Raw genomic sequence first — 24,655 nt, forward strand, 5'->3', positions numbered from 1 at the left:
GATAATCAGTTCTCAAGTAACATTAACAAGATAAAACACTTAGAACTGAATGTCAAGGTCACAACGAAGGTGGTGTGTTGGCTAAAAAACAAAGAAAACACAACAAAGAAACGGGCATTTCACTCACTTAAAGCAAATGTGCACTTTTAAGTAGCTTTTGTAAGAAAGTGGGTTTACATTTCCTTACATTAACCATGTGCGGTATATCTGGAGCAGTTAAAACCTGCTGACTTAATCTCTTGAAGGCTAGTTCATTCCCATCAGGAACGTCCAACCCACACGCCTAAAGTTGATTCTGTGTTCGTGTGCATTTCCGTAGAAGTTTTATCTGAAAAGGAAAACATGCTGTTGTTAAAGGGAGGGCTGCGAATGGAAAATAAAACAAACAAGACATCCATGGACAGACCGATGACTCCATATCTCAAGTATACTGATCATGTTTGTGCTTTCAGCTTCCAACCGGAGACATCTGGTTCGACGAAACAGGATGGGGCAAACGGGAGTGCGAGTGAAGGTGTGAGTGTCTGTTTGTGGTATGAAGGAAACCATTCCGCCTCACAGCGTCTCCAACAGCCAATCAAACAGACTGGACGGCGACCGGCCCTCCTCCTCTTCCTCCTCATGTAGCTTGCAGAACTGAACCACGGCGCTGAACAAATCCCCAATCCTCCATGCCTTCTGGGACATCATGTGGACCACCCTCTGGAACTGAAGGAAGACACAAGCAATGAATCCATGAAATTTGTAGGTAGTTTTCCAAGAAAATTCCCAGTATAATAAATGCTAAATACTTTTTTACAACCATAGAATGCTTGCTATAGGATTGAGTCTTCATGCATTTTGAAAAGTCCACCTTGCTTTTGGATTTTTATTTTTTTAAAATCTGTGCCTACCTTTGCGATCCTCTTCTGCTTGGATTTCCTGAAGTAGAGGGCAGGAAGGCCCAGTTCGGAAGCAGCAATCCACTGGAGGACCACCCTCAGCTCAGAGTTCACACACTCCGGCTCGAGGTCGCAGTTCACCACCAGTAACACCCTGAGGTTGCTGCTGCCACCTGACGTCCTCACTGAAATGCTCTCTGAAAAATCAAGGGTGACTGAAGTCACTTAGGAAGAAGGCAACACTTCAGTACACCTTAAAGGTTAACTATGTTAGCCTAATCCAACTAGACATTCGTTTTAGTCAACACTTCTGCAAAATAAAACTACCCTGTGCTGAGTTCTGCTTTGGGATCATTTCTATTAGTGTGCAACTCATTAAAAATCGACTTTGTGTGGATGTGGTCCTGGAACTATACGGCCCTTTTCAAGTATTTATGACTGTCCTTATTTCAGTGAACAGAATTCTATTCGAGCACCTCCATTTGAGGGATTAATCATCCAGACCCGGCACAGGCTGTACCTCCAGTCACTCAAGAGCTCTTGGTGAGCAAAGACACGCTACAGCTGACAGAGGAGGTAAATTATTAAGAAGCTGATAACATTCAGATGACACGGGAATAAATTACTACACTTACCAAAGACATTCTCCTTGGTTCCTGCCAGATGGCTTTTTTCTGTCTCCTCGCTGTGAAGAGGGGAATAAAAGTTTCAAAAACACAGGTTTGTTAAATTTACTCAATCATATTTTGCCAGGTTTTAGATGAGAAAATTTATGCCAGAGCCAGCTTGTGTCTCTAGGCAATAATAAAAAAAAATACTAGTGTATTATGTGCCTGATGATTATGCATAATTTACATCAAGAAATTGACGCATATTATCCAAAATGTCTGTTATTACTTGTCATTCCTTTGACGAAAATGTAGATATCAGTTATCCTGTGCTTTAAGTGTTTCCAGTTGAGAGAGATGTAATGATAGAACAGGTGCTGCAGGCAGAGACTTTTATCCCTTTGAAAAAAGAGCAGAACTGTCTGTGCTGGACTGACAATGGAACATGTGATTAGCTATGATGTGATGCGCATGCGACCGGCAGCCAGTCACAGACACTTATCACCTGACGGCTAACTGGGTGAGAAAATGAGAAAAAAAAAAGTAACAGATCATCTGCAGACTTTTCTGCCATGTGAATAAAAAAAAAAAAAAGGTCATTATGAGTGTCAAGATTTAAACATGAGAAATATTTCAGAACCGGCCTGAGACATTGACAGTTACCTAATTATTGTGCTCTGAGTAGGCACATCATAAAATGCATCTAGGTCTGCCAGGCCTAGGCTGGATGCACTGCTGGTCCCATTCCTGTTAACCAATAAATAAAACAAGAGATAGTGTCACCCGCATGTCGTCTCAAGGCGTCCAACATGATCGCTGACTTGTGAAGAGTACAATAACCAGGCGCAGCGATGCAGGTCATGTTGCTCATTAGCTGGTGATTAACATATAAATAGCAGCTGCAGCAGAGTCGGACACTCAAGGTGAGGGAGCGAGTAATAATTTTTTTTTTTTTTTGGTCCAGCAGCAAGCCTGTCTGAGTATGAAGATGAGGAGATCTGAAGGTAGTTGAGGCAGGTATAGTGTGGACAGGCTGGGTGGCGGACTTGGCCTTGTATCACGACATGGATTGTAAAATGAGGTGGCGTTAAGCAAGTAGATGGAGGGATTGCAAAGAACAGCAAGTGTTACGGTGGCACAGACAAACTCTCTTGCAGTTAATTAAGCAAATAAAAAAAATATTAGTAATTTAAGTCATTTCCACTCTGATCCTATTTAGGCTTTAAGCTTCCCTTTTCGTATTTAATCCACATGTGCCAGTGTCTTTCAAAATATTTCTAAGTGTGCAGTTTTGTCATGCTTACTTCAGTGATTGCAAAACAATTTGGTCTGTAATCACAGTAAAACTCATTCTTAAGACAAATCTGAAGGCTATATTCCACTGCAGGCTTATTTAAGCAGGGAGCAGGAGCTCCAGGTTCTGTGGTAGAGATGGTGTGGTGCGGCTAAAATGAATGCATATCTGATGAAGCTGGCAATGGTGTAACAAATGCTCCAAACTAAAGGTTTCTGATGAGGTCACATTGCTGTACAACTACAATCTTTCATGTAGTGCATGGGTTGCAAGCCCTAACCATGTATGCAATGCATGGAGAGGGCATCTTGGAGCGAGTTCTTTCATATACTGCCTCAGCAAACATGGATATTGCAGCAGCAGGAAGTAAATTAGCATCGGCACAGGAGAGAACAAGTGTTAGCAATGGGCCAATGGGAGTGGGGTGAGGGTGGGAGTAGCAGTGTTTGGAGCAGTATCAAGGAGCAACGGTTACTGACCCCTCACTCAGCTGGATAAAACTACTGGTCTCCTCCTCGGGGGTTATATGGGACCAGCTCCCCATGCTCTCTTCACTGCTAGCACTCATAGAACGCTTGTCCCTCTTCACTACTGCAGCCACCGCCGAAGCTGGCCTGTCCCTCTCACTGCTGGGGGAGAGCAAATTGCAAGATGGTGGGAAAGACCATCGGCTACTTGCGCACAATGTCTGCTGCAGTGTGTGGTTTGTCTTGCTTTCTGGGTATTGTCTCCACAATCCGTATATGCCATTCATGGATACACTGGGTTTTGTTGAGAACACAAAGAATCAGGACAGTTCATGCTCTAAAAACTACACAGCTACAATAATATCACACAAACATCAAGCTTTTGCGTCTTGCAATAAATACGCACCGCATAGAAATAAAGCTAATTCGTTTCAATGCTTTTAATGCATCAGCAAACTCAATTCCCAAAGGAGCCTGATTAAATTAAGTCACAACCAGATGACTGAGAGCTGCCATCCTCCACAATTCCAGAGGGAAATCAGGATTTAGTGACTAGGCAAGCAATTGAGTTTCACTCTTCAACCGGGGACGAGCAGATACACTTCACTTGTTCCTGGATTACATGTGTTGTCTTGTGGGCTCAGTTGTGGCCTGTGCATTCAGCTTTCTTCCTTTCATTCATTATTAAGTCTTCGTTAAAAAGATCTATATTGTTCAACAAAAGCCAAGCGTGTTGCACCTGATCCCCCAACATCTGGTAACTATATTTTCCCATCCCTCTATAACTGTTGCACACCAGCAGCCCTTTCCACTTCTGTATTTCCATAGCATTCGTTTGGTTTGACAATGAGATGCGCTGCAAACTGCCCCAGTCTTCATTACGCACAGATGAGTCACTAAAATGTCTTGGAGAGTTCATTTCTGTCTGCTCTGAAAGGCCAATCAGACACTTGAAATTATAGCCCTTGTCTTTCTAGAATGACAATCTCAATTGGGGAAAAAAAAAAGAAATAAATGACCACTCATGCTATAAAGCTTTTTTAAATGAAACAGTCTTGGGCTAACTTTCTGCCATATAAATTCTATAATGGTCTTTGGGTTTTATTTTTAGCGAAATTTATTCAAGGTGAGTAAAACAGCCCCATGGTAGGTAAAAAAAAATTAAGCCACTAAAAGCTTTCTGCACACACGGTACATCACCCAGACAATGAGTCACGGCCCCATCAAAGGTTTGTCAAGCCTCACACACTGCTAAAACAGATTAGTTTTCCCAGCAAACGGATCCTCAGTGTGTCTGCCACTCTCTGATCAAACTCTAAAAATAACTTTGTACGCTTGGACAGGGCCTGAACATCATGTCCTTATCTTTTTTGACAACTTTTATAATTTTACTTTAAAATAATCATTTCCTTCTTTATTTGTCAACTCTCAGTCTCGTCAGATGGACGATTCCCTACCTTTTACAGCTACATCCTCATTATTTTGCTGCTTGATTACAAGCACCATTCGGGCTAAAGGAAAGGGTCTGTGCAGAAAGGACTGTGAGCAATGAAATACCTGCTGCAGTTGGCTACAGCTCTTTCTGTACGCTTGGAAGTTGACATGTGTGACGGTATCTCCTGAGGTCCTCCTCCTTTCCTGTCGGGGTTTGAAGTGGCCTCATCGTCCTTCTGATCTCCCTCAATGTGGATTAGCGGCACATCTCTGGGGCCGCTCACGCAAGGTGTGCTGCTATCGCTTGTCCTGGATCCTACTCCAGCGCCAGTTTGCTCCTGGCTGGACCTTGTTCGACCACAACTCAAGTGAGATTGTTTGAACCCCCTTCTTCGTTCACCGACAGGCATACGTGGCTGAGGGAGTGGCCAAGATGGACCCCCAACTAGATCTTGTTGGCCTCCCAGTGCAGATTTGCCAATATCTACGATGTCAGCAGCCAAGCGATTAGCAAACTGTTGCACATGAGGCTGGGAGTCTCCGGCGGCCTCCAGATCAATACTGTCCTCTGGATCAGCGATGATCTTATTCTTTCTCATCAAGGACTCAATGGAACTTGACCAGGTTTCATGAATTAGCATATCAGTAATCTGATCCGTCTTACCCCTTTGATAGAGGCAGGAGTCAGACTTACACAGTCCCGTCGCTGACACTGAGTTGGTGGGGAAGATATTCAGCACGTCTCCATGCACGCCGCGAGCAAATCCATCAAACGAGTTGGCTTTAATGGGTGAGTTAACGGTTAATCGCGAGTCCGAGGAGCGACGGTCTGGGACAGACGACTGTCGTATACAGAAGGGTGTTCTGGGAGAAGGAGGGAAGAGGCTGTTGCTCCACTCTTTAGTCTTGGCAATGCCATACTCTTTGTTTTCCTTATCCATGTCCCGAAGCATAAACCTATAGAACTCCTCTGTGATGCTCTCTGTGCTGGACTGTTTAGACAGGCAGGATGAAGTCCTGACATTAAGATGACCATTTTTCTTAGTTGCAGCCTGTTGCATAGCTGCAGCCAGAATGCTGCTGGCATTTTTTCCTGCATAGTAGTCCAACAGCAGGTCAAAGCCTCTGCCCTCAGTCTCCATCTGGTTCACCATGAACCGGGAGAACTCATCTGTGATGCTCTCACAGCTCGACTGTTTTGAGATGGAGCTACCACGGCTCAAGTTCTGCCCTAAACGACTTCCAGGACCCAGGGTGTTGGGAGTGCCCGACGGATCCGCATCTTCCTCCGGAATGCTCTCGTAACTAGATGCCTTCCCACGACTCCACCTCTCACACTGCAACCTGCTGCTGCGCGTCTGGCCTGTTTTGGAAGTATCCACCACATTAAGCTCGGGACAGTTCATGATGCGGGCAGTGACTTCAGACGCAAAGAGAGCAAACGGGTCCTGCGGTTCATCGAGGTTGACTGATTCATCCACTACCCGGTTCACCAGCCTCTCCATCAGCTCTGGCTGCTCCTCTGTTTTCCTCTTGATCTCACTGAGACGCGGTGCCCGATGTTTCTTGGAGGCAGAATTGCTGTTCTGCCCCTCTTTTCTCCTAAGAACTGATCGGCAAGCTGGGATCAAGTAGGTTTCTGGCCCTTCATTGGACATTCCTTTGAGGGCACAGAACCAGGGTTGTTTCCCGGTTGAGTTTTCCAGACAGATGGCTGCTAGCTCTGTCGCCATAGACACCACTGTGGCAGCCAGATCATCAGCATAACATGTAATAGGTGTCCTGGACTCTGAGTCCATTCTCCAATAGAGTAGTGAACTGCAAGAGTTGAGTGAGGATTGGGGTGTGAGGGAAGCCTGTCTGCTGTCGCCGCCTGTCACTAGTCGCCCCCTCTTCTCAGTGCTATGAACTGGGTTTTCATTCCAGTGATCTTTCATGGCACCGGTGATCTGTTGCTGCTCAGAGAAATCCTTGGTAGACGAGATGAATTTAGACTGAGTTTGTCTACAAGATGAGAGCTGCTGTTGCTCTTTACTGTGTGCTATATAGGAGGGTGCAATGACATCATTTTCCTCAGGTCTCTCCTTTAGCCCTGGAACTAGAGGAACCTTATCTGTGCAGTACGGCATGCTGCCGTTGTTCTCATTTTTTGTGGACTGGCTATGGCCGACTAAGTAGTGTAATTGACTTGATTGATTCCTGCGCTCATTGGTTGTAGCAGGCTCTGTAGCACAAATGTCACCCTCTTGTGTTTCAAATGACTCCTGATCACATTCAGAGATGTGACTGATTTTCTTCTGTGTCAAGCAAAGGATATCAAACAGTAAATTGTTGACACTGTCTTGCAGGAAGTCCTGCAGATTAGGTGCCTCTTTTCCTGTGCCCTCCAGTTCTTTTTTCTTTTTGGCTTTTACTAAAGCATGCTTGAACAAGCTGTCTGCCACCTCATTTATCAAGTCGTCCACCTCTCTCTCATCCATGTAAGATTTTTTCGAGCAAGTGATACCATCGACAATCTTGTTATGCGTGGCCTCTAGCAGTTGGGCTACGCTCTTGTAGCCTTGTGGCTGAGTCAGCACCTCTGCTGCTTTCTGGTGCAGGACCTCGGCGATGTTAGCACAAAACGCTTCCACGCTGGTACCCTCTGCTACGCTGCAGTGCAACGTAAAAGCTGCTGACGCCTCAGCAGCAGACATCAAACCACGGGATGCTGTGTAGACTTCTGAAGAATCTATGTCAGAATCACAGCACTCCCCTGACTCCTCTGTTAGCTCCACAGCTGCTACAGCACCGGCTACCTGGGCCATACCGCACATGGCCGAGGAGAAAGAGTAGTCGCCCCTCTCCTCTGAGTCTCGCATCTCCTCCTCTGTTTCTTCTTCTGACGCCGACTCCATGGCGATCTGTTCTGTTAGCTGTGGAGCAGTAATGGTACCAATGACATTGGCAGCACAAGCCAATGCCACCTCTACATGTTTGGCTGGGTGTACTCCATTGTTTTGAGGAACATGGGCCTGCGTCCCATCTTCTGGCATCTCTCTGGTATTAGCATTGATATCATGGTCAGGGACATGAGAAACCTGAGTCTCGGGCCATTCTACAGCCCCATCAGAACTGTCTGGACTTTGGACTATAACAATCTTGGGAAGTTCAAAAGAGCAGGTGCGCTGTTGGGAAGGCTCTCTGGTCCTTGGGAGTCTAGTGGAGTTGGAAGGGCAGCTGGAGAGGGACACGCTGACAGCTGCCTCAGAGACGAAGGAGCTCTCATCCTGAGAGAGACGTATGAAGGCATCTTGCAGAACCGATTCAGCCAGATTGGTGGCGTAATGACCAGCTGATTCCTTACTGTGGAGGTTCGCCTGCTGATGCTCGTCCTTTTTCACCTCAGCCTCATCCCTTTTCTGATGATGGGCCAGCTGTCCCCTCTGACATGAAAGTCTAAAATGGTGTTTCTGCGATGTTTCTACCAAGCCTCCTGCCACGACACCACTCTCTACTTCTGTGAACGAACAAAGATAAGGAATGACAAATATACACAATTAGTAAAAGTACATCATCAGTTTTCAAAGTATTCAGTTTCTAAGGAGCAACGGAATACAATGTTTTACCCTTCATTGAATATTAAAGCTGGTTTGTCCTAATTTCCTCAAGGACAAAAATCCAGAGAATTAATTCCATCTATAAAATTAAATGCATAACCGTAGTAACACAATAAAAATACTGTAAGTGCATACTTCTCAGTCATTAGACACTTTTAATTGCAACTTTTCATAGAGTTGTTATATGCCAAGGATTAAATATTAATGTTAAATTCTACGCAATATGCTGTAATTGGGTTTTTTTTCTCTTAAACCCCATATACTCATTTAACAATGTAAAGTGAATTTTGTTGCAGCAAGATTTTTGAAAATGAATATTTATATCACAATACAAAATAGTTATAGAATGTGTTTATTTGTCTAAGCACGACCATTCAGGAGAAAATCGCATTAGACTTGATATGGTAATAAATACTGAGAAACCCTTTTGGATCCACATCAAATCAACATCTTATCCAACTCTAGCAAGATATGAGCTCTCTTGCCAAATAACACACACCGCAGCCAAAACCAACCTCCATCATTGAGATAATTAACTCACCAGTCCTGAGGCCATCATCTTCGCTGTCATCACCAAGGTGTTCTGAGGCCGTCAGGAAATCCTCTTCAATGGAAGAAATGGACCGATTGGTGTCATCGTCGACCCGCTGCCCAGACGCTCGTCCCTGGTGAAGCTGCCGCTCCTTCCCCCACTGCAGCCCAATGAGGAACTTGTTGATATCGAAGATGATGCTGCTTGGTTGGGTGAAGCGTTTTTGCCTTGAACACGGAACCAGGCATACTCCTGTGCTTCTGTGCTGCTGCCCACCCTGAATGGAACATGTACATACCTATTATGCATGCACACACAGAGACACCTTAACACAAATCATGCCTGTATACAGTTCTGCATGCCTTTCACACACAAATACTGGGCTTACACAATAGCAAAAAAAAATCACACACAAACAAACATTGGACAACATACATGGAGTCATAGATTGTAAGATAGAATATTAACATCTTAAAACCTCTGGCCCAGTGAGTTCAAGTAGCTCAGATGCTTTTATTCAATATATTAATATATTAAACCACTGGACCTTTTAATGCAAGCTTTATCGTCTGAGCAGACTCTTCAGGCAATATTGATTACAACTGTGGTTTAAAACGATGACATATTTGATTCAAAAATCTATGATCATTAGATGTAAAGGGAACTACATACTTAAAAATACCAACACATTACAGAAGGGCTTGTTTGGTTCAGTCTGTGTGTGTGTATTGTCAAGAGCTGGTTTAAGTTTGAGCAGATTTTGAAGTATTGTTTTTTTTCATGTGAACTCATGCATGGTCCTGTACCCGTTTGTGTTTGAATCACATGCAAATATGTTGGATTTCTGCTTAAAAATGTAATTCTATGCCCTGGAAGATGAAGAAATATTTCCATTGGAGTGAACACCGCAGACTTACAAGATAAAAACGAGTTCACTTTTGTTCCCAGGACAAAAGATTCAAAACCAATTGCACAGACTTGTGCTATGAGAGAACAGCTTGCACTCTCGTAGTACAAGCTAGTTTATTCAAAGGCCGAAAATACTTTGAAGACACCCCTGCAAGCTCACCTGAGAAGGGGAGTGTGGGTGTGTTTGGCAAGTGTCGGAAGCATCCAGGCCACCGAGCAATAGGATCTCATTTTCTTTCGGCTGGTGGACAGTCAGTAATTCAACAAGCTTTGGCAGGTCTGGAGACACGGACGCCAATTTCTGCAGGATACACGCCGAGCACAGACAAAGGAAAAGATTTTCAAAACAGAACACGCTCTCTCTGTTGTTCCAACTCTGACACATAATAATGAACTCCTTCCCATAAGACTTATTGAGCCATGTGGAATGATTACTGCTCCCCCTTTGCTGCAACCACCAGCTGCAAACGACTGAAATTATTCAAACAAAACAGACGTCTAATTTTGGGTAATGATTTTGAATCCATGGCAACTGAGCCCAAATTTATGTGTGAAGACAATAAGCAGAGTTCCTGGCAGATAAAAAGAGGGCGAGAAAGAAAAAAGGGGGTCATACAAGAAGCAACGTTTGTGGAGCATGACTTCTGCTCACCTTGATGCTTTTGTCGTCACGACAGTCGGTTTTCTGGGGGTCCAAATTTACAAAACACATCTGAGTGAGAGAGGGAAAAAAAAAAGACAATATAAGAATAACCAGGATGATAATATGACCAAAGTTAAGTAAGAGCAGAAGGAAAAGTGTCCCAGCTGGCAGAAGAGTGCTGTAATGGTAAAGTTCCTGCAATGCTTTTCCCACCATCATTCATTTGTCACAAACCCTAAAAATCAGGTGGATCACTTTCCTCTAAGTGACTCACCATGCAATAAGTTTTAGTAGGTCCTGAAAAGACGGCATCTGACTGGCGAAAGAGTTGTTCCATTCCACAAAACACAATTTTTCACATCTCACCTCATATATTTTTTTAAATACATGAGTGGTAACAAGAAATAAAATTTCAAAGTGGATCCTGACACACAGAGGAAGCCATCATTGTGAGTGGATTAAATAAACGAAGATGTCCGAAAATTCCAAGTTCAACTTGAATAAACTCTGTAAACACTGAAAAGAAATTCTCAGGATTAGAACTTCAGATTTAGAACCAAACGCTGCAAAAGCAGAAACGGTTGGGAAAACAAAATGTGAGCATCTTGAAAGTTGAGCCTGAAGGAAAAAAAAAAAAACCAAGAGGATGCATTCGGCGCTTTCATATCGAAAGGAGACACTGAGCATTTAGGCCAAGGATGGCAAAGAATGGGCATCACGGGTCAAATTCGGTTCAATTTCAAAGCTGCATCTCAAACCAAACGGCGTTATACGCTGAAAATACTTCTCGTGAACGACTGGAGGATCTGCTCTGATGAAGATTTCACCACGTTATATCTCCTGCCAGACTAAAACTGGCGAGTTTAACAATCCTGACACTGCAACAGATGATTTCCGTGAGTTTATTTTCAGCGCTGACATTCCAGCTGGAATCACCGTCGGCCCCGGGCTGGCAGTCACCCGGTACCTGGAGGAGGGGAGCGCCACACTGAAAAGATGAACTGCGTTCAGGCTCTACTAGACCTGTGTAACAAATTATAATGTACAGTCACATATTACTACATAGGTACAGCTTCTTTAGGAACTGATTAATAAGTTACTACTAGTTAATAAGTTGTTTAGATAGCAGACATGTAGTGCCGTTCGCTGGCAAAAATGCCTCAAAACATTTAATTTGATATAATAACTGGATCTGTGAATTGTTCCAAGTATTGCAATTCCCTCAGGTCACAGATGATAGCGAGCAGTTTTTGTTCTTGACATTAAATGATGCCGATATACATTTTTAAAATTGAAATTTCAGCTAATTAAGTATAAGCCTGGAGATACATTTCATTTTAGGTCACTGCGTATTTTTCATTTACGCAAAACAACAAACCTTTAGTTAAACTAAGCCGTTGTCTGTGGGTACCCACTGTAACACCATATCTCTCACTGAAAGCACAATTAGAAGTCTCTCCCGGGCTTCTAGCAGGAGGCACAAATCAGTAACGACTTCCCCTCCTTTCCGTTCTTCTCTTCCTCCGTCTCCTATCTTTCCCTGCGCCTCCGTCTCTCTCTGGCTCTTGGTCTTCCTGTCTCACTTGCCTCCATCTCTGGTTGCAGGTTTAATGGCGTGTGATGGAGTCCTCATGTCACTGCTGGGAGTCTGGGACCGACTGCCGGCTGTTGTTTGATTCTACAGCACACAGCCTCTGATCCGAGTTGGCACGGCCAACTTAGTCTTGTGTGGCTAAATGGATAAAGCACTTCAACAATGTGTGTGTGTGTGTGTGTGTGTGTGTGTGTGTGTGTGTGTGTGTGTGTGTGTGTGTGTGTGTGTGTGTGTGTGTGTGTACTGTGTAGACTGTATGGTCCCAGAGGAAGAAGGCAGCATCAGAATCAGGAGCGCACACACTTTTATACATGTCAAACTTCCAAATGTCATTTCTTGTCACATCCCGTCACAATCAGCATCTCTGAGGCTGTCAGGAGCTTTTCAATGCAAAACACATACAGGTGGCATCTCGCAGGTTCTCTGAATCTCAAACTCCGCTCTGCCTGCTGCTATTTCCTACCTTTACTTCTATTCCTGCAAACCCCCCCCCCCCCCCCAAAAAAAACCCCATGTAGTTTCAAATAATCACTTCTTGGCACACATCACGGTTTGAAATAGCTTCCGTTGAACTACCTGAGGTGCGTGACTCATTCTGCCAGGCATCCAAAAAACCTTAGTGCTTTGAGATGGCACCTTTTTTTTAATGTTTCTTTAATTTATCTGTGCCGTATTTAACAAGATTTATTCTTAGAAAGCCATATCAGGGTATAGACGATAAAGTGAAGCAAAAACAGCTGCAATAACTAGGTCAAAACGCTGATTTAATCTGGTTTTGAGAATGAAGCATAAATTCTGCTACGAGTAACAAACAATTAGAAGGAACAACACAAGAGAACAACAAAACTGTCTGCCCAGTCTGGTCAGATGAGCTGAAATGTCCCTCAGCTCCATTAAGAGCATTCAGAATGGGCCCATTTCTCCCCTCACCTCTAATTCGGTATCCTCCAGTCAAACATAATATTTTCCAAACTATTAAGTCTAATGTGATGAAAATTGCCGGATAAAAATGGGGTCAGTTGAGTACAAAAAAAAAAGTGAAGTCAATGACAGCTGACATCGACAGAACATTGGAAAATATTTTCCTTTCTCAAACCAAGTGAGTGGACTCTCTTTCTCTCTCCGCTACACCTAATGGAATCAGTCTGTGACCTTTAGCATTTTTGTGAATGTAAAAAACAAAAACAAAACTCTCCTTTTGTTACCTTTCCAAAATAAAAGCAGTCTGCCCGACCAAGGAGAAAAGAGTGTTTGCTCATTTGCTTGCTTGAGGTTCACGTCTTTTTAATGTCAGTGTGATGAGAACCTTTAGTGTCGGAGTAAATGATAAATGTCAATGAGATTCACACATCACTGCACCATTTACTAAGGCCAGAAATAATAGCGTGTTTTGTCCACTTCTCGACTCAAGTAATTAAAAAAAATGCTGACTTTCATTTAGTTTCATTCATCCTGTAGATCACTAACACATAATTATGTCTTTTACAGTTAATACATGGAGATTCAGGTACATACCAACCACCTTATTTGCCCTTTAAGTAGTACTGTACTATTAGCAAAAATAGACTTTTTCCACTTTTATTAAGCATGAACATACATTGTCCACAGACTCCACACATGCAGCCTGAGAGGTTCTAATTTATTATGGTATTGTCTTTAGCTTTATAGAAAAGGTTTTTGTGCCCTGTTCAGGAACACCTGTGTGGTGTTCACTTGTACTTTGTGGTAAATGTTCACATTTACTGCATTTTCTCTTCCTGCCAACACCTTGACTGCAAATTGCACTCAGTTTCAGGAAGAGTGACGCGAGTCAGTCATGATTTTGACCTTGGGAAAGGATAAAATAACTTCAACCCATCAAATGACGGCATCTGAGAGGAAGTTCTTACAAATCTAGGAAGTGGCGCCCAGTGTCACTCCGAATCTATCCATTTAAAAAAAAAAAAAGTCAACATGAGTTCAAATCGGAGCGTGTGAAGAACTGATGAAGTGTCAAGTTAAGGAATATTCAGAGAGAGTTGTCAGGAGTGATGTCGATCTACAATTCTCTATTTTTGTGTTTGTGTGTTAAAACTGACGACTGATTCTGACAGTAACACATCTTGCTTCAAAGATGTTGTGGCAAACTTGTCAGGTGACATTCAACACATTTGGCAGACACAGAGCATATATTGAGAATCACTTTTTTTTAAAAGTGATGGATCTGTGATCACTATATGCCACGCTGGAAGCGTCTGGTTCGAACATGGTGAGCGTTCACCAGACTGGCAGCTACAGTGACCACCCCACTTCCTGCACGAAAATCCGAAAGGTGCACAAGTCGTCATAAAGCTGCAGTTGTGCTCTCAGTTCATCCGACCGTTGCTGAATTCAGAACGACTTGGAGTGGATGATGGCCCCTCTTGGACTGACCTGGACAATAAAACCCCTCACAAGATGGTAACCTTGAGGCAGCCTCAGGGGCAGCAGTGGGAAAGAGCGAGTTTGACTTTCACCTTCAGGAAAATGTTAGAGATTGAATTTGCAGGTTGGATCCGGAACACGACACCTCCGGAAGCAGTGACACAGTGATGTGGGACAGATTGACAAGAACTCCGGGGATTGTTCGATACCAACTCACAAGTGCAACGAAACTGGATAAAAAGAGCAGGAACTTAGAAAGAAGGTAGAGTGCTAGTGAACAAACCATAATAAGTGTCAGGTATTGAATCATTTCACAGCAGGGAACTTTATTCTAATGGAGGTTAATCCACAAACCCAATTTATTGGGTTTATTCATTTATTGTTCTGATATTTTTAACGTGGAACCCAGTTTGGACTTGGACATACCAGAGAGTTTATGAAAGACACTTTGCCGCATTCCGTACAATTTAATGAGCACAAATACGGCCAATACAACAAAGTGTTTCGGTCTCTGTTGTCCATCAAAGCTTCATTCGTCCTCCTCTGCTCACTACTCTGGTCCTCCCACACACATCTGCTGCTCTCAGTCCTTCTGTCACACGTTTTTTTTCTTCTTCTTCAACTCTCTTTTGCTCTTTTCCATGACTTTAAAACACAGTGGAATGTTTTTATGCTGCATATCTAGTCCTTGAAAGAATTAGACAAACACATTTTTAGGTCAGTCGGCGTTACCCAAAGCCTGAGTGAAAGTCTACCGGCACTGCGTTTGTAATTTCCCTAAAGCGGGGACAAACGTGGTTTAATTTGACTCCGAGGTAATGAAAATAAACAGCCTCAATTGTAGGCATTCTGACTCATCTCAGTAGCTGGGAACTTTAATTATCATCAAATTCAAGTTTAATTTAGTTCAAATGAAGTTTGGGAGTAAAATAGCATCGATGCTCAGTGGCTGCCTCTTGCTGCTTGAATGATCATTCAAAAAAACTCAACTCTTCTTGAAGCGGAAATGAAATTCCACCTGCTATGCATTGGAGTTTTCCCACACTTCTGCCTCCGACTGAGCTGCTTCTTTTTTATCAAGCTGGATGTTTCGACGTGACAAGAGGGAGATTGTAGGGCGCACCATCCTTGAATACTTTATCAGCGGCGGTACATCTCCACTGCCGAACGAAACACGATATATGCTGTACTGTCAGTGGTGAATATCAAACAGACACAGCTTTGCACCCCAAGCTAAGCAGAACATCAAGAACCTGATGCCGTCCTGGTTTTTGACACATGAAAAATATAGGTATGCTGAGGGGGAAAAGCCTGTTTAATATCACCGTGTGTACATTTCCCAGAGGTTTCATAAATTTATCCCCAAATATGAGAAATGTTTTAACAAGTTCATAAAAGAGAACAAAACATTCAAACGAATCCAAAAGAAAAATGTCGGAGGTCAGATTACGAATGTGGAAGCTGGTGCTGAGCAGCGTCTGTGGTCTGGAAATTTCAATGTGTTCTTCTGAAAATTAAAACCAGAACATGTTTTGTATGAAATAAAACCTCTTTGTTAAGATCAATGAACAATAAAGTTAGCAAATGATGACTGAAATCTGCGAAACATTTTCCCTCCATCTCACATTCCCAGCAATAAACAGACTTGATTTTTTTATATCTCTTGCTTCAAATCCCAGATGTTGACTGTTGAACACAGAAATAGTGGAACCAGCTCCATACATACTGTATGAGGGCTCCTAATGTTTTAGGTGTCATTTTTAGTTGCTGATCCTTGACCACAGACTGTAGTTTCCCATCATCAGACAGGATGGATGATCCTCAGACGGACAGTCTAAATAGAAAAAGAGAGGTTTTAGGAGTAAAAAGCTTTGTCTTCCTGCTCTGATCCTGCTGTAAGTCAGCGGTCCTTCCCCGACTGACGGCATATTTATTCTGCTCTCCCTCTCTCCTCGCCCCGGGAGGAGAGAGGCCAGGACACTACACACAACCCCGGTGTGAAGTGTTTGAATTCAGTGATGAATGGATCACTCTTCTCCACCAGAACGGACACTGAAGCAGGAAGACAGATGGAAGCCAGAGGAACAGGCAGTCTTTTTCTGCATTTGAATAATTTGGCAGACGTTCTTATAAGGCAGAGGTTTCCTTCTTGACAGATGGAATGTCAGACCTTTTGATTTTCATTCGATATTGAAGTTCTCGATTTCTGTCTTGTTTTTCTCAACTCGATCATTATGCTTTCTGCATTCTCATTTATTAAACACAACATCCAATGAATAGGTGTAAATCAAATGCACTGAGAATGAACTATTTGCATTGGGAAGAAAAAAAAAAAACAGCAGTGTGCCATTTTCCACATCAAAAATGCTCTTCCTGTCAAGTCCCTCAAGGGTTTGATGAAATTCAGCGTGACTATCACAGCAACATGACACCCCATGCATTAAAACACCACTGAGTCATCAAAGCGGCTCCGCCGTGCATCCAGAGGTGGGTAATCAGGAAAGATTTTATTTTTCTTCTGGCTCAGTTTTTGGCTACTATTTCTGTAAACTCAAACTGCTTTCTTTGCAGAATTAACAAAATTCGCTTGATGTTCAGCTTCCAATAAAAATCACCGAATGCTCTTAAATTTTCACCCAAACCTGCAGGTTTTGCACACACACAAACTTAATGTTTTGTGTGTTCCACTAAACCTCTTCTCTCACTTTTTACTCTCCTGGTTCACTTCAGACTGGGACAGGTGAATTTATGCCTCACATGTTTTCATCTATCGAAGCTCCCGTTTGATAGATTAGCTGGGCGTAAACCACAGAGAAGAAGCCCAGTGGAGAACTGAGAGTCAGGAGCGATCCGTCACATCGAGGTCCGACGGCGATGCTGCTGGAGGATGAGCAACATCTGTTTGCAGTCGCATTAAAGTTCCCTCTGATTCTCAACAAAACAAACACAAAGTAGAGGAAACCAGAGGCAGCGTCTCGTTAAACAAAACAGATGAAGACGAAGCTGCTTTGCGGTTGCATTTTGCTAAAAAAAAGAAAGATGAAGTCTGTGTGAGAGTTCCAGAGTTTGATGAGGAGACCAGAAGCGGGATGTTTTCAACTCCTCACAAACAGCAACTGAAGACACACGGAGGGCGAGGATGATCTGAGGATCTACCTCAGAAATAAAATGAGCAGTAATGATGATTGGGATGGTTTTAAACATTCATAAACACCTGTTGTTTTTTTCCCCACAATAAATATACAGAATAAACGGGTCAGGAAGAATCTTATATAAAACTGATGAAGGCTCTCGGCTGACATACAACAGCTGGTATCTGGGGGTTTCAGGAACATTCAATTCAGCACATGGCTTCTCACATTCACGGAGTGTGACATGAGTGTGTGACAATGGTGCTCTTTGCTAAATTACTGCTACCCCGTTACCGTGGTAATGACTGATCAAGCGCTGCTCTGCTGGGAATATTTTAGCAGGGAAAAATGCCAAAACATATTGTGTTAACTGCATTTCTTTATAGTCAATGATGGAGGAAGGTGTTTCATTACCCTTTTTGGTATGCATGGTTATTCATCAGGAACATCTAGATCTTCACCACATGCACAACTAAATCTGATTCACTAAAAAAAGAGATTTCGATCCGTGATGTATTGGAGGCGATTAAAAAAAAAAAAAAGAACTCATTGCAACAAGGCAGTGCATAAAAAGATATTTTGCAGCTAGAAGTGAAAAAATTACACCTGGAAAGGTGAAACTTGTGCATATTATTATTACAGGGTATGGATTTAAATATAGTTTTTACTACATTTCAGATGTCATTAACATTTCCTGGTTCTTCCGTCAATGAGAACCACATACGATATCAAATCATCGAGCCTTATGTGGCTCACAATGCGTTATTTTGGTTCAGCAGTTTACAGAAGTTCCCCAATGTAGTAAAACTGCATTGATGCACTTGAAAAATCTTTTTGTCAGCTGTCCCTTCCAACCAAAGAATGCCTTTGAGCCACTGAAAAATGAAAATCCTAAATGGAACTCAACTTGCAAACCAACGAGTGATCAAAGGCGACAGATCACTATTGGGTGACAGAAAGGATTACGTGTTTGTCCTCTACAGCTAAAAGGCTTTCTCTCTCTTTTTTTGCTTTCTCTCTTTCCAAATTGACCAACTCCGTGTCTCAGGAAAGGCTTAGGAGAAATGTAGATAAGTTACATGTTGAGGACTATCATCCTTATTTTCATTTTTGAAGTGCATGCATCTAAAAACCTGTAAATTAGCAGAAAGTTGCTGCAAGGTTATAGAATTGTGTAAACGAACTTTCAAAAAGGCTGCAAACGCCATCATGGTGATAACTACATACATCATTTAATGGTTTCGTTTCAGTTCAATAGTTGAAGCCATAAAATTTCATCAGAGGACGTGAAACATTGTGCCTCTTGGTGCAAGCTCAAATAACAATCATAAATTTGCTGTGGATTAAAGCTTTCCATTTCTACTAAATTTATCCCAGCATGCACCAGACAGAAGACGAAGAGAGCCAGCAATTGGTTCATTAAAAACTGCTTAAGACATACAAAACAAGCAAGCACGCACAGCAGTGTAGTTTTTCCCGTGTTCAGCCAAACTTAAATCAGTGGCATTAACTTAAATGAAGATTTTTAAGTGCAGGTTTCCGATTCCAAGATAAAAATCAGAAGTCTCAACCTCTATTCTCCTTTTTTGTGGACTTATTAGCACATGTTAAACAGGGTTTGATGATCCTCGTCCAAGAAAGTACTGGATTTCTCACATTTGAGCCTTGCTATTACTGTGTACTGTGCATCAGTGTATGAAAAGCTGAATAAACAACGCAAACCCAAAGTCTAAAGGGGATAATTTATAACAAGTCATTGAAAGCCTGAGCTTTATCTGGCAGGATGCAAAGCAATAAACAAAGTCGTTTAGTACTAACACAATGCTTGCATTTACATCTGAGCCTCACAGAAGGAACCTGATGAGATGATCACTTGATGAAAGCTTTTCATTTGCAGTCAGAGGGTGTGATAAAATCAATACAACAGATGCATTCACTCTTCAAAACACCCTACTTTAATGAATTGCTTACTCAGACTAAACACACCATTTAACAATTTCACAGCAGAATGAAAATGCTGACGATGTCCTTTGCTTAGATTTTAAGATAGAAACTCCCACCTAGCTACGGGCGAAATCCTCCCTCAAAACGCACACACAGAAACTCCATGGTTAACATAGAAAATGTATGCTCGGAGGAGAAATATGATGCTTTTATTCAGCATTTGTAACTTTTGTAAAAGTCATTTTGCAGCATTTGTCAGTTTTTGTTCATTTGAGATTGTAGATGTATGAAATCCTGAAAGAGGATGTCACGACTTCCGACTGGGAAATTCAAACGAGCCCCATCATTCCTGACGTTCATTGGGGAGCAGTTGATTTCCATTTAGCTCAGCTGTGACTGGATCATTCCCGTCACAGAATAACTTCACACAGAGCTCTGGTTTCTCTTTCCTTTTGGGTTTTTATGTTATGTCAAAGATAAAAATGTGGAAGTCTCTCCTTTTATAGTACTCAATATTCAACGACAAATTTGAACACATCTTTTTTTAAGCAAAGGTTATCGAAGAAACTGTTTTCTGTTGTCTCACTCCTACAAAAATGACAGAAAGAAGCGGCTGTTAGAACTCTAGGTAAAGGAGAATATCTGACAGTTGCACTACTATCAAGTACATATTTGTAGCAGTCAAAAACTGCACCTCCGTTCACGACACACAGGAGGCGACACATCCAGCTATAAAGACAATAACAGTCTACTGAACAGGAGCAACGGAGCACCAACAACCTGACGAGAAGACACCGTCTGCACCATCCGCATGTCAATGAGCCACTCAAACGAAACACGTTGAAGGGGGCGTATTATTTTAGATGTCATCCAACATGACTTCCACCATCACCTAGCTGTCTCCTGCGGCTATTAAAACACATTAACCATGATTTCATCTATCTTCCTTGCCAAAAGTGAACACACACATTTATCATCCTTCGCACGCAACTCACCAGGGCGCAGTTTCCCTCCGTGTCGTCGTCCAGCAGGCCCAGTCTGCACAGGGCTTTCTCGTTCCTCAGCCAGTAGTCCAACGAGTCTAACACGCTGTTGCCGCCCAGCACCTGCAGCACACGGATAAACTCTTCTCAGGTGACGTGAAATCTTACCAGGATACACCTGGAGCACACGACTCCACACACACACACACACACACACACACACACACACACACACACACACACACACATACAGCTTCCATCTATCAGGCTTTCCCCTATAGTTGTAGGAATCAATTGGACTTCCTCTGTGACCTTTAGGATAAGTGTGTGTGGCACACGATCAATAACCTCTCAGCTAAGCAGACGCCGCTCAGTATACACACAGCAGTTACTGTACCATCCCTGGGGGGGTACACTTTAATGACGCTTTAAGGTGAAAGTTACAGTCATAGACTTGTCTTTTTTCAATGACACACCGGAGTCTTTGTCCCACTGACCGATATTTCATTTGTGGTAAATATTGACCCTGAGGATTTAAAAGCCACACAATGTAATTAAAGTGGCTTTTAGTTAACAAAGCTGCTGCACTTAAAGATCGTCTCGGTGTTCATCACAGCACAGAGGTTCGGATCAACACTGCGTTTCCATTCGTTTGTGAATCACAGCGGAAAACATTTAAATCACAAACTCAGAACAAAATGACCCTTATGTAATTATTTTCTGACTGTATATGTCAGATATTATACAAGTTCATCCTCACTGTGTGTTTTTAGTGACATATAATCGGCCCTTATGCTCACGCCCCCCAGGAACAGGCCATCTGTGCGGGCCGCTAGCCAGGTAATTGTGACGTAGACTCAGCAAATCAAATTCTGTTGCTGCAGATCAGCGAGGCTCCAAGTCCAGTTATACGACCCCCCGCCCCTCATGATAATCCTGAACATTCAAGTGGTAGTCAGTTAAGATCGCTAACAGCAGGGCAATTAGGAAACACACACCAGCAAGTACACCTGCATGTCCACATAGAGCTGAAGGACACACACACAAAAAAAGTCCTACACACATTTTGAAAAGGAAATTCAATCTAGCCTCCACCTCAGCACTCTAATCAGAACCCCCCCACCCCACCCCTGTCTCCCTCTTTCACTGGGAGATGATGAATCTACTGGGCTGACCCGAGGGCCCGGCTGCTGCTTTTATTACACAGCCCCGAGGGGTCACAGGAACTTCTAGGAGGAAATGAAATTGTCTTGCATTGCTGGGAATGCACACAAACTGATAACGGAGGAGACAGGAGTGATGGACAGGTGCACAAACAGCATCTGAGGAAAATACCAGATGGGGAGGCGCAGCCAGAAACAGACATTCAAACAAAAACACAAAAGATGCATCCCCCCCACCCCCCCTTTTTTTTTACCTTCTTGCAGGCGCTGATGGACGAGGCCACGGTGCTCTCGGCGCTGCCTCTCTCCACCTCAACAGATTCGGAGCTTTCAAACATGGCAGACGACTGAAAGTTACTGCAAGGAAAAAAAAAGGGGCACAGAGTCAACTTTAGCGGAGCAAGTTCTTGTCAACTTCCTCCACACCTCTGCATTGGAATAAATCATGAGAATCAGAAAGGACAATCCGACTGGAGCGGTCCTTGTCTTGTCAGAACAACTTGGGCTCTTTTCCTTAAAGGAGACAGCTCTTGTCAGACAGGAGAATCATTTAACAGTCAGAGATGAATATTTAAATCCTTCACTTGCACCATTCATACTCGAGCAGGATGAGGTCAAGTAGCTACTTTGCAAGGTTTATGGACAACTGAGGGGACTTCTTTTTTAAATCCCATGATGAGAAATAAGTAAAACGCTTCTTTTTGGGTATCAAGTTATCAGTGAGCTTAAAAAAAACCCTGTAACCTGTTTCTACATGAGGAAATGCAACACACACATTTAGATAGTGATGGTGAGAGACGTTCAGAGTTGGGATACAAGAACACATGTGACCTTCATCGGGTGCAAGATAAAATCCAATGGCGATGTCAGTCAGACTGTGGTGAGCCTGAATGCAGCACAGAAAACTCCAAATCCCAGGAAGGCATCATTATCCTCAGTGAATGCTTTCAATGAGATAAGCCAAGTCAAAGCTTATCTGAGGATGGTTTTTAATGAGGATCAATTTGGAAAATAAAGGGGATGGAAATGCATATTTAAATAAGAGAATCTGGTTTTCCCAGTAATCCACATATTTCGAATGCAAACTGAAAGCATTTCAATTACAAAAAAAAAAAAAAAAAGCCCTGAGGGATGACACCACTCCATTTATCTGCAGTTAATGAACATTCTGGATGTAAATAATTGTGTCACATGAAGAAAGAGTTCACGGTGAAGGGCTGGACACCATGAGATTAAAAAAAAAAGCACTGGGTATGATGTGCTTTCAATGTGCTGTTGGCACTCATCAAAAAGCCAATACACACACACACACACACACACACACACGCACACGCACACACTCTGCAGTGAATTTTACTCTGTTCATTTTTTTATGCATGAATTTCATGCAGAAACTAAATGCCTGCAGTGAAACAAACTTCAGTGTGTGTGTGTGTGTGTGTGTGTGTGTGTGTGTGCGTGTGTGCGTGTGTGTGTGTGTGTGTTGTGTTAATGTTCATGGCTATGTTGGGTCATTTCACTGAAATGTTTTAGAAGGGCAGCAGGTTTCACTTTTCATGCAGGAACCTCCTTTCTAATCCTATTGCCCTCTTTCCATCACGATACAGTGATGATTGGCAGCTGGAGCCCCTGGGGGTCCAGGAACCCAGCAGTCATCAACCTGATGTGGTTAGACCCCATAATTTCTGAGTCATGTTGAAAAACCAGCATTTCTGTCTGAAACGTGAATTTCAACCCCACCTCCTCAACACACACACACACACACACACACACACACACACACACACACACACACACACACACACACACACACACACACACACACACACACACACACACACACACACACACACACACACACACACACAGTTTTCTCTCCAGGCAAACTGCAACACCTTGTTTACTGCGCGTCACTGGCGGTCAGCTGTGCAAAAGGCTTTACCGCATCCCACTACTGCCTGCATCATTGGTGCACTCTTCCAAGGCCAAACACAAACGGACACACTTTGCATTATATAAATAAATGTTAAAATAAATAAAGAACAAAAACAAACATCACGCCTGGATTCAATACAATGAACCCAATAAACGTCAACTGACCATTTTATCATTTATAATAGTGTATTTTAAAAGGTAGTACAGATGAGATATAAAGAAAACAGAACATAATGAAATTCCACCCCAGATTAACCAAATCACTATGAAACACATGTTTATTCATAAATATCATTTATCTGCTAATATTGGTTAATGTAATCGACCTTTAATTTGTTTGTTTCTCATCTTTTTGGATAAAAAAAGTAGTCCATTACCTTGTCGTCTTCTGAAGGCACTTTGCGCCTGCCATTCTGTCAAAAATTATCCAATGTCAAAGCAGTCTGATTATTTCCTCTGTGCGGACAAGGGGACAAGATGAGATACAGCGGAGCGCGTCGACGCGTAATGTTCCCCGGGACACTGTCCGGTCCAGAAGCACATCCCCCCCCCCACCGAGCACCGAAGGAATCCCTGCTCGCTTCACTGCAGCTGGAGGACTGATGAGATGAGCCCCGCGGTACGAGCGGCAGCAGCAGCAGCAGCAGCCGCACACCACTGCTTGCCCTGCGCGTCTGTCCGCCAAGTGCTGAGGGCAGGAGGAAGGAGCTCCGCATGGAGCAAACGTAACGCGCTGCACGACGCACGCACTTGGCAGGAACACGGACGGTGTGCGTGCGTATTGACGCACACGCTGGGGCAAAAAACAGATTCACGCGCAAATTTGCGCAGTTGTTTTATTTACGCAGCTCGTAAATAAAACCCAAGTTTGATTCCAGGGTGAGATGTTAAGACCGGAGTCATTAATTGGTGTTAATGTTAACTGATGGCTGATTATGGAGGACGGAAATGCGCAGGATTCGAAGGAAACAGGCAGTAAGAGCAGTGAAAACAGGCTTTAAATAGAAAATAAGTGCCCCTTGCGACTGAAGGAAACGATGGCTCTCGGGCTGTGATTGGATACACAGCAGCTTTCAGCTCCACGTGATTCCACTTCCATTGTTTCTGTTCAAGCAGGTGTTCAGCTTGTTACCAC

At 43.0% G+C, this 24,655-nt stretch overlaps 1 protein-coding gene across 5 annotated transcripts; it reads right to left on the reverse strand.

Annotated features, from left to right (window-relative positions):
• Positions 1-72: 72 nt before the first annotated feature.
• On the reverse strand, positions 73-24,189 carry sphkap (SPHK1 interactor, AKAP domain containing). 5 transcript variants are annotated; one of them, XM_068317717.1, is made up of 12 exons: positions 23,898-24,189; positions 21,840-21,942; positions 20,435-20,545; positions 10,377-10,436; positions 9,885-10,025; positions 8,825-9,092; positions 4,808-8,183; positions 3,263-3,409; positions 2,153-2,236; positions 1,517-1,566; positions 894-1,078; positions 73-708 (listed from the first exon to the last, which is right to left on the reverse strand). In XM_068317717.1, exons 1-12 carry the CDS (start codon positions 23,930-23,932, stop codon positions 556-558), a joined length of 4,713 nt encoding a protein of 1,570 aa, XP_068173818.1. In that variant the 5' UTR covers positions 23,933-24,189; the 3' UTR covers positions 73-555. The 5 variants fall into 5 exon arrangements, with proteins under 5 accessions (XP_068173818.1, XP_068173817.1, XP_068173816.1 ...); XM_068317716.1 differs by having other exon boundaries at positions 3,263-3,412; XM_068317715.1 differs by having other exon boundaries at positions 3,263-3,544.
• Between the last annotated feature and the right edge of the window lie 466 nt (positions 24,190-24,655).

Source organism: Antennarius striatus, chromosome 6 (assembly GCF_040054535.1).
Source record: "Antennarius striatus isolate MH-2024 chromosome 6, ASM4005453v1, whole genome shotgun sequence".
NCBI lineage: Eukaryota > Metazoa > Chordata > Actinopteri > Lophiiformes > Antennariidae > Antennarius > Antennarius striatus.

Bases quoted from the DNA above. Each gene is read 5' to 3' on its own strand.
- sphkap (XM_068317715.1), bottom strand. From the start codon at position 23,932: ATGGCAGGCGCAAAGTGCCTTCAGAAGACGACAAG. The intron at 21,943-23,897 runs GTAATGGACTAC...TTTTCCTTGCAG, and splicing joins TGCCTTCAGAAGACGACAAG to TAACTTTCAGTCGTCTGCCA. The intron at 1,567-2,152 runs GTAACTGTCAAT...CCCTCTTCACAG, and splicing joins ACTCAGAGCACAATAATTAG to CGAGGAGACAGAAAAAAGCC.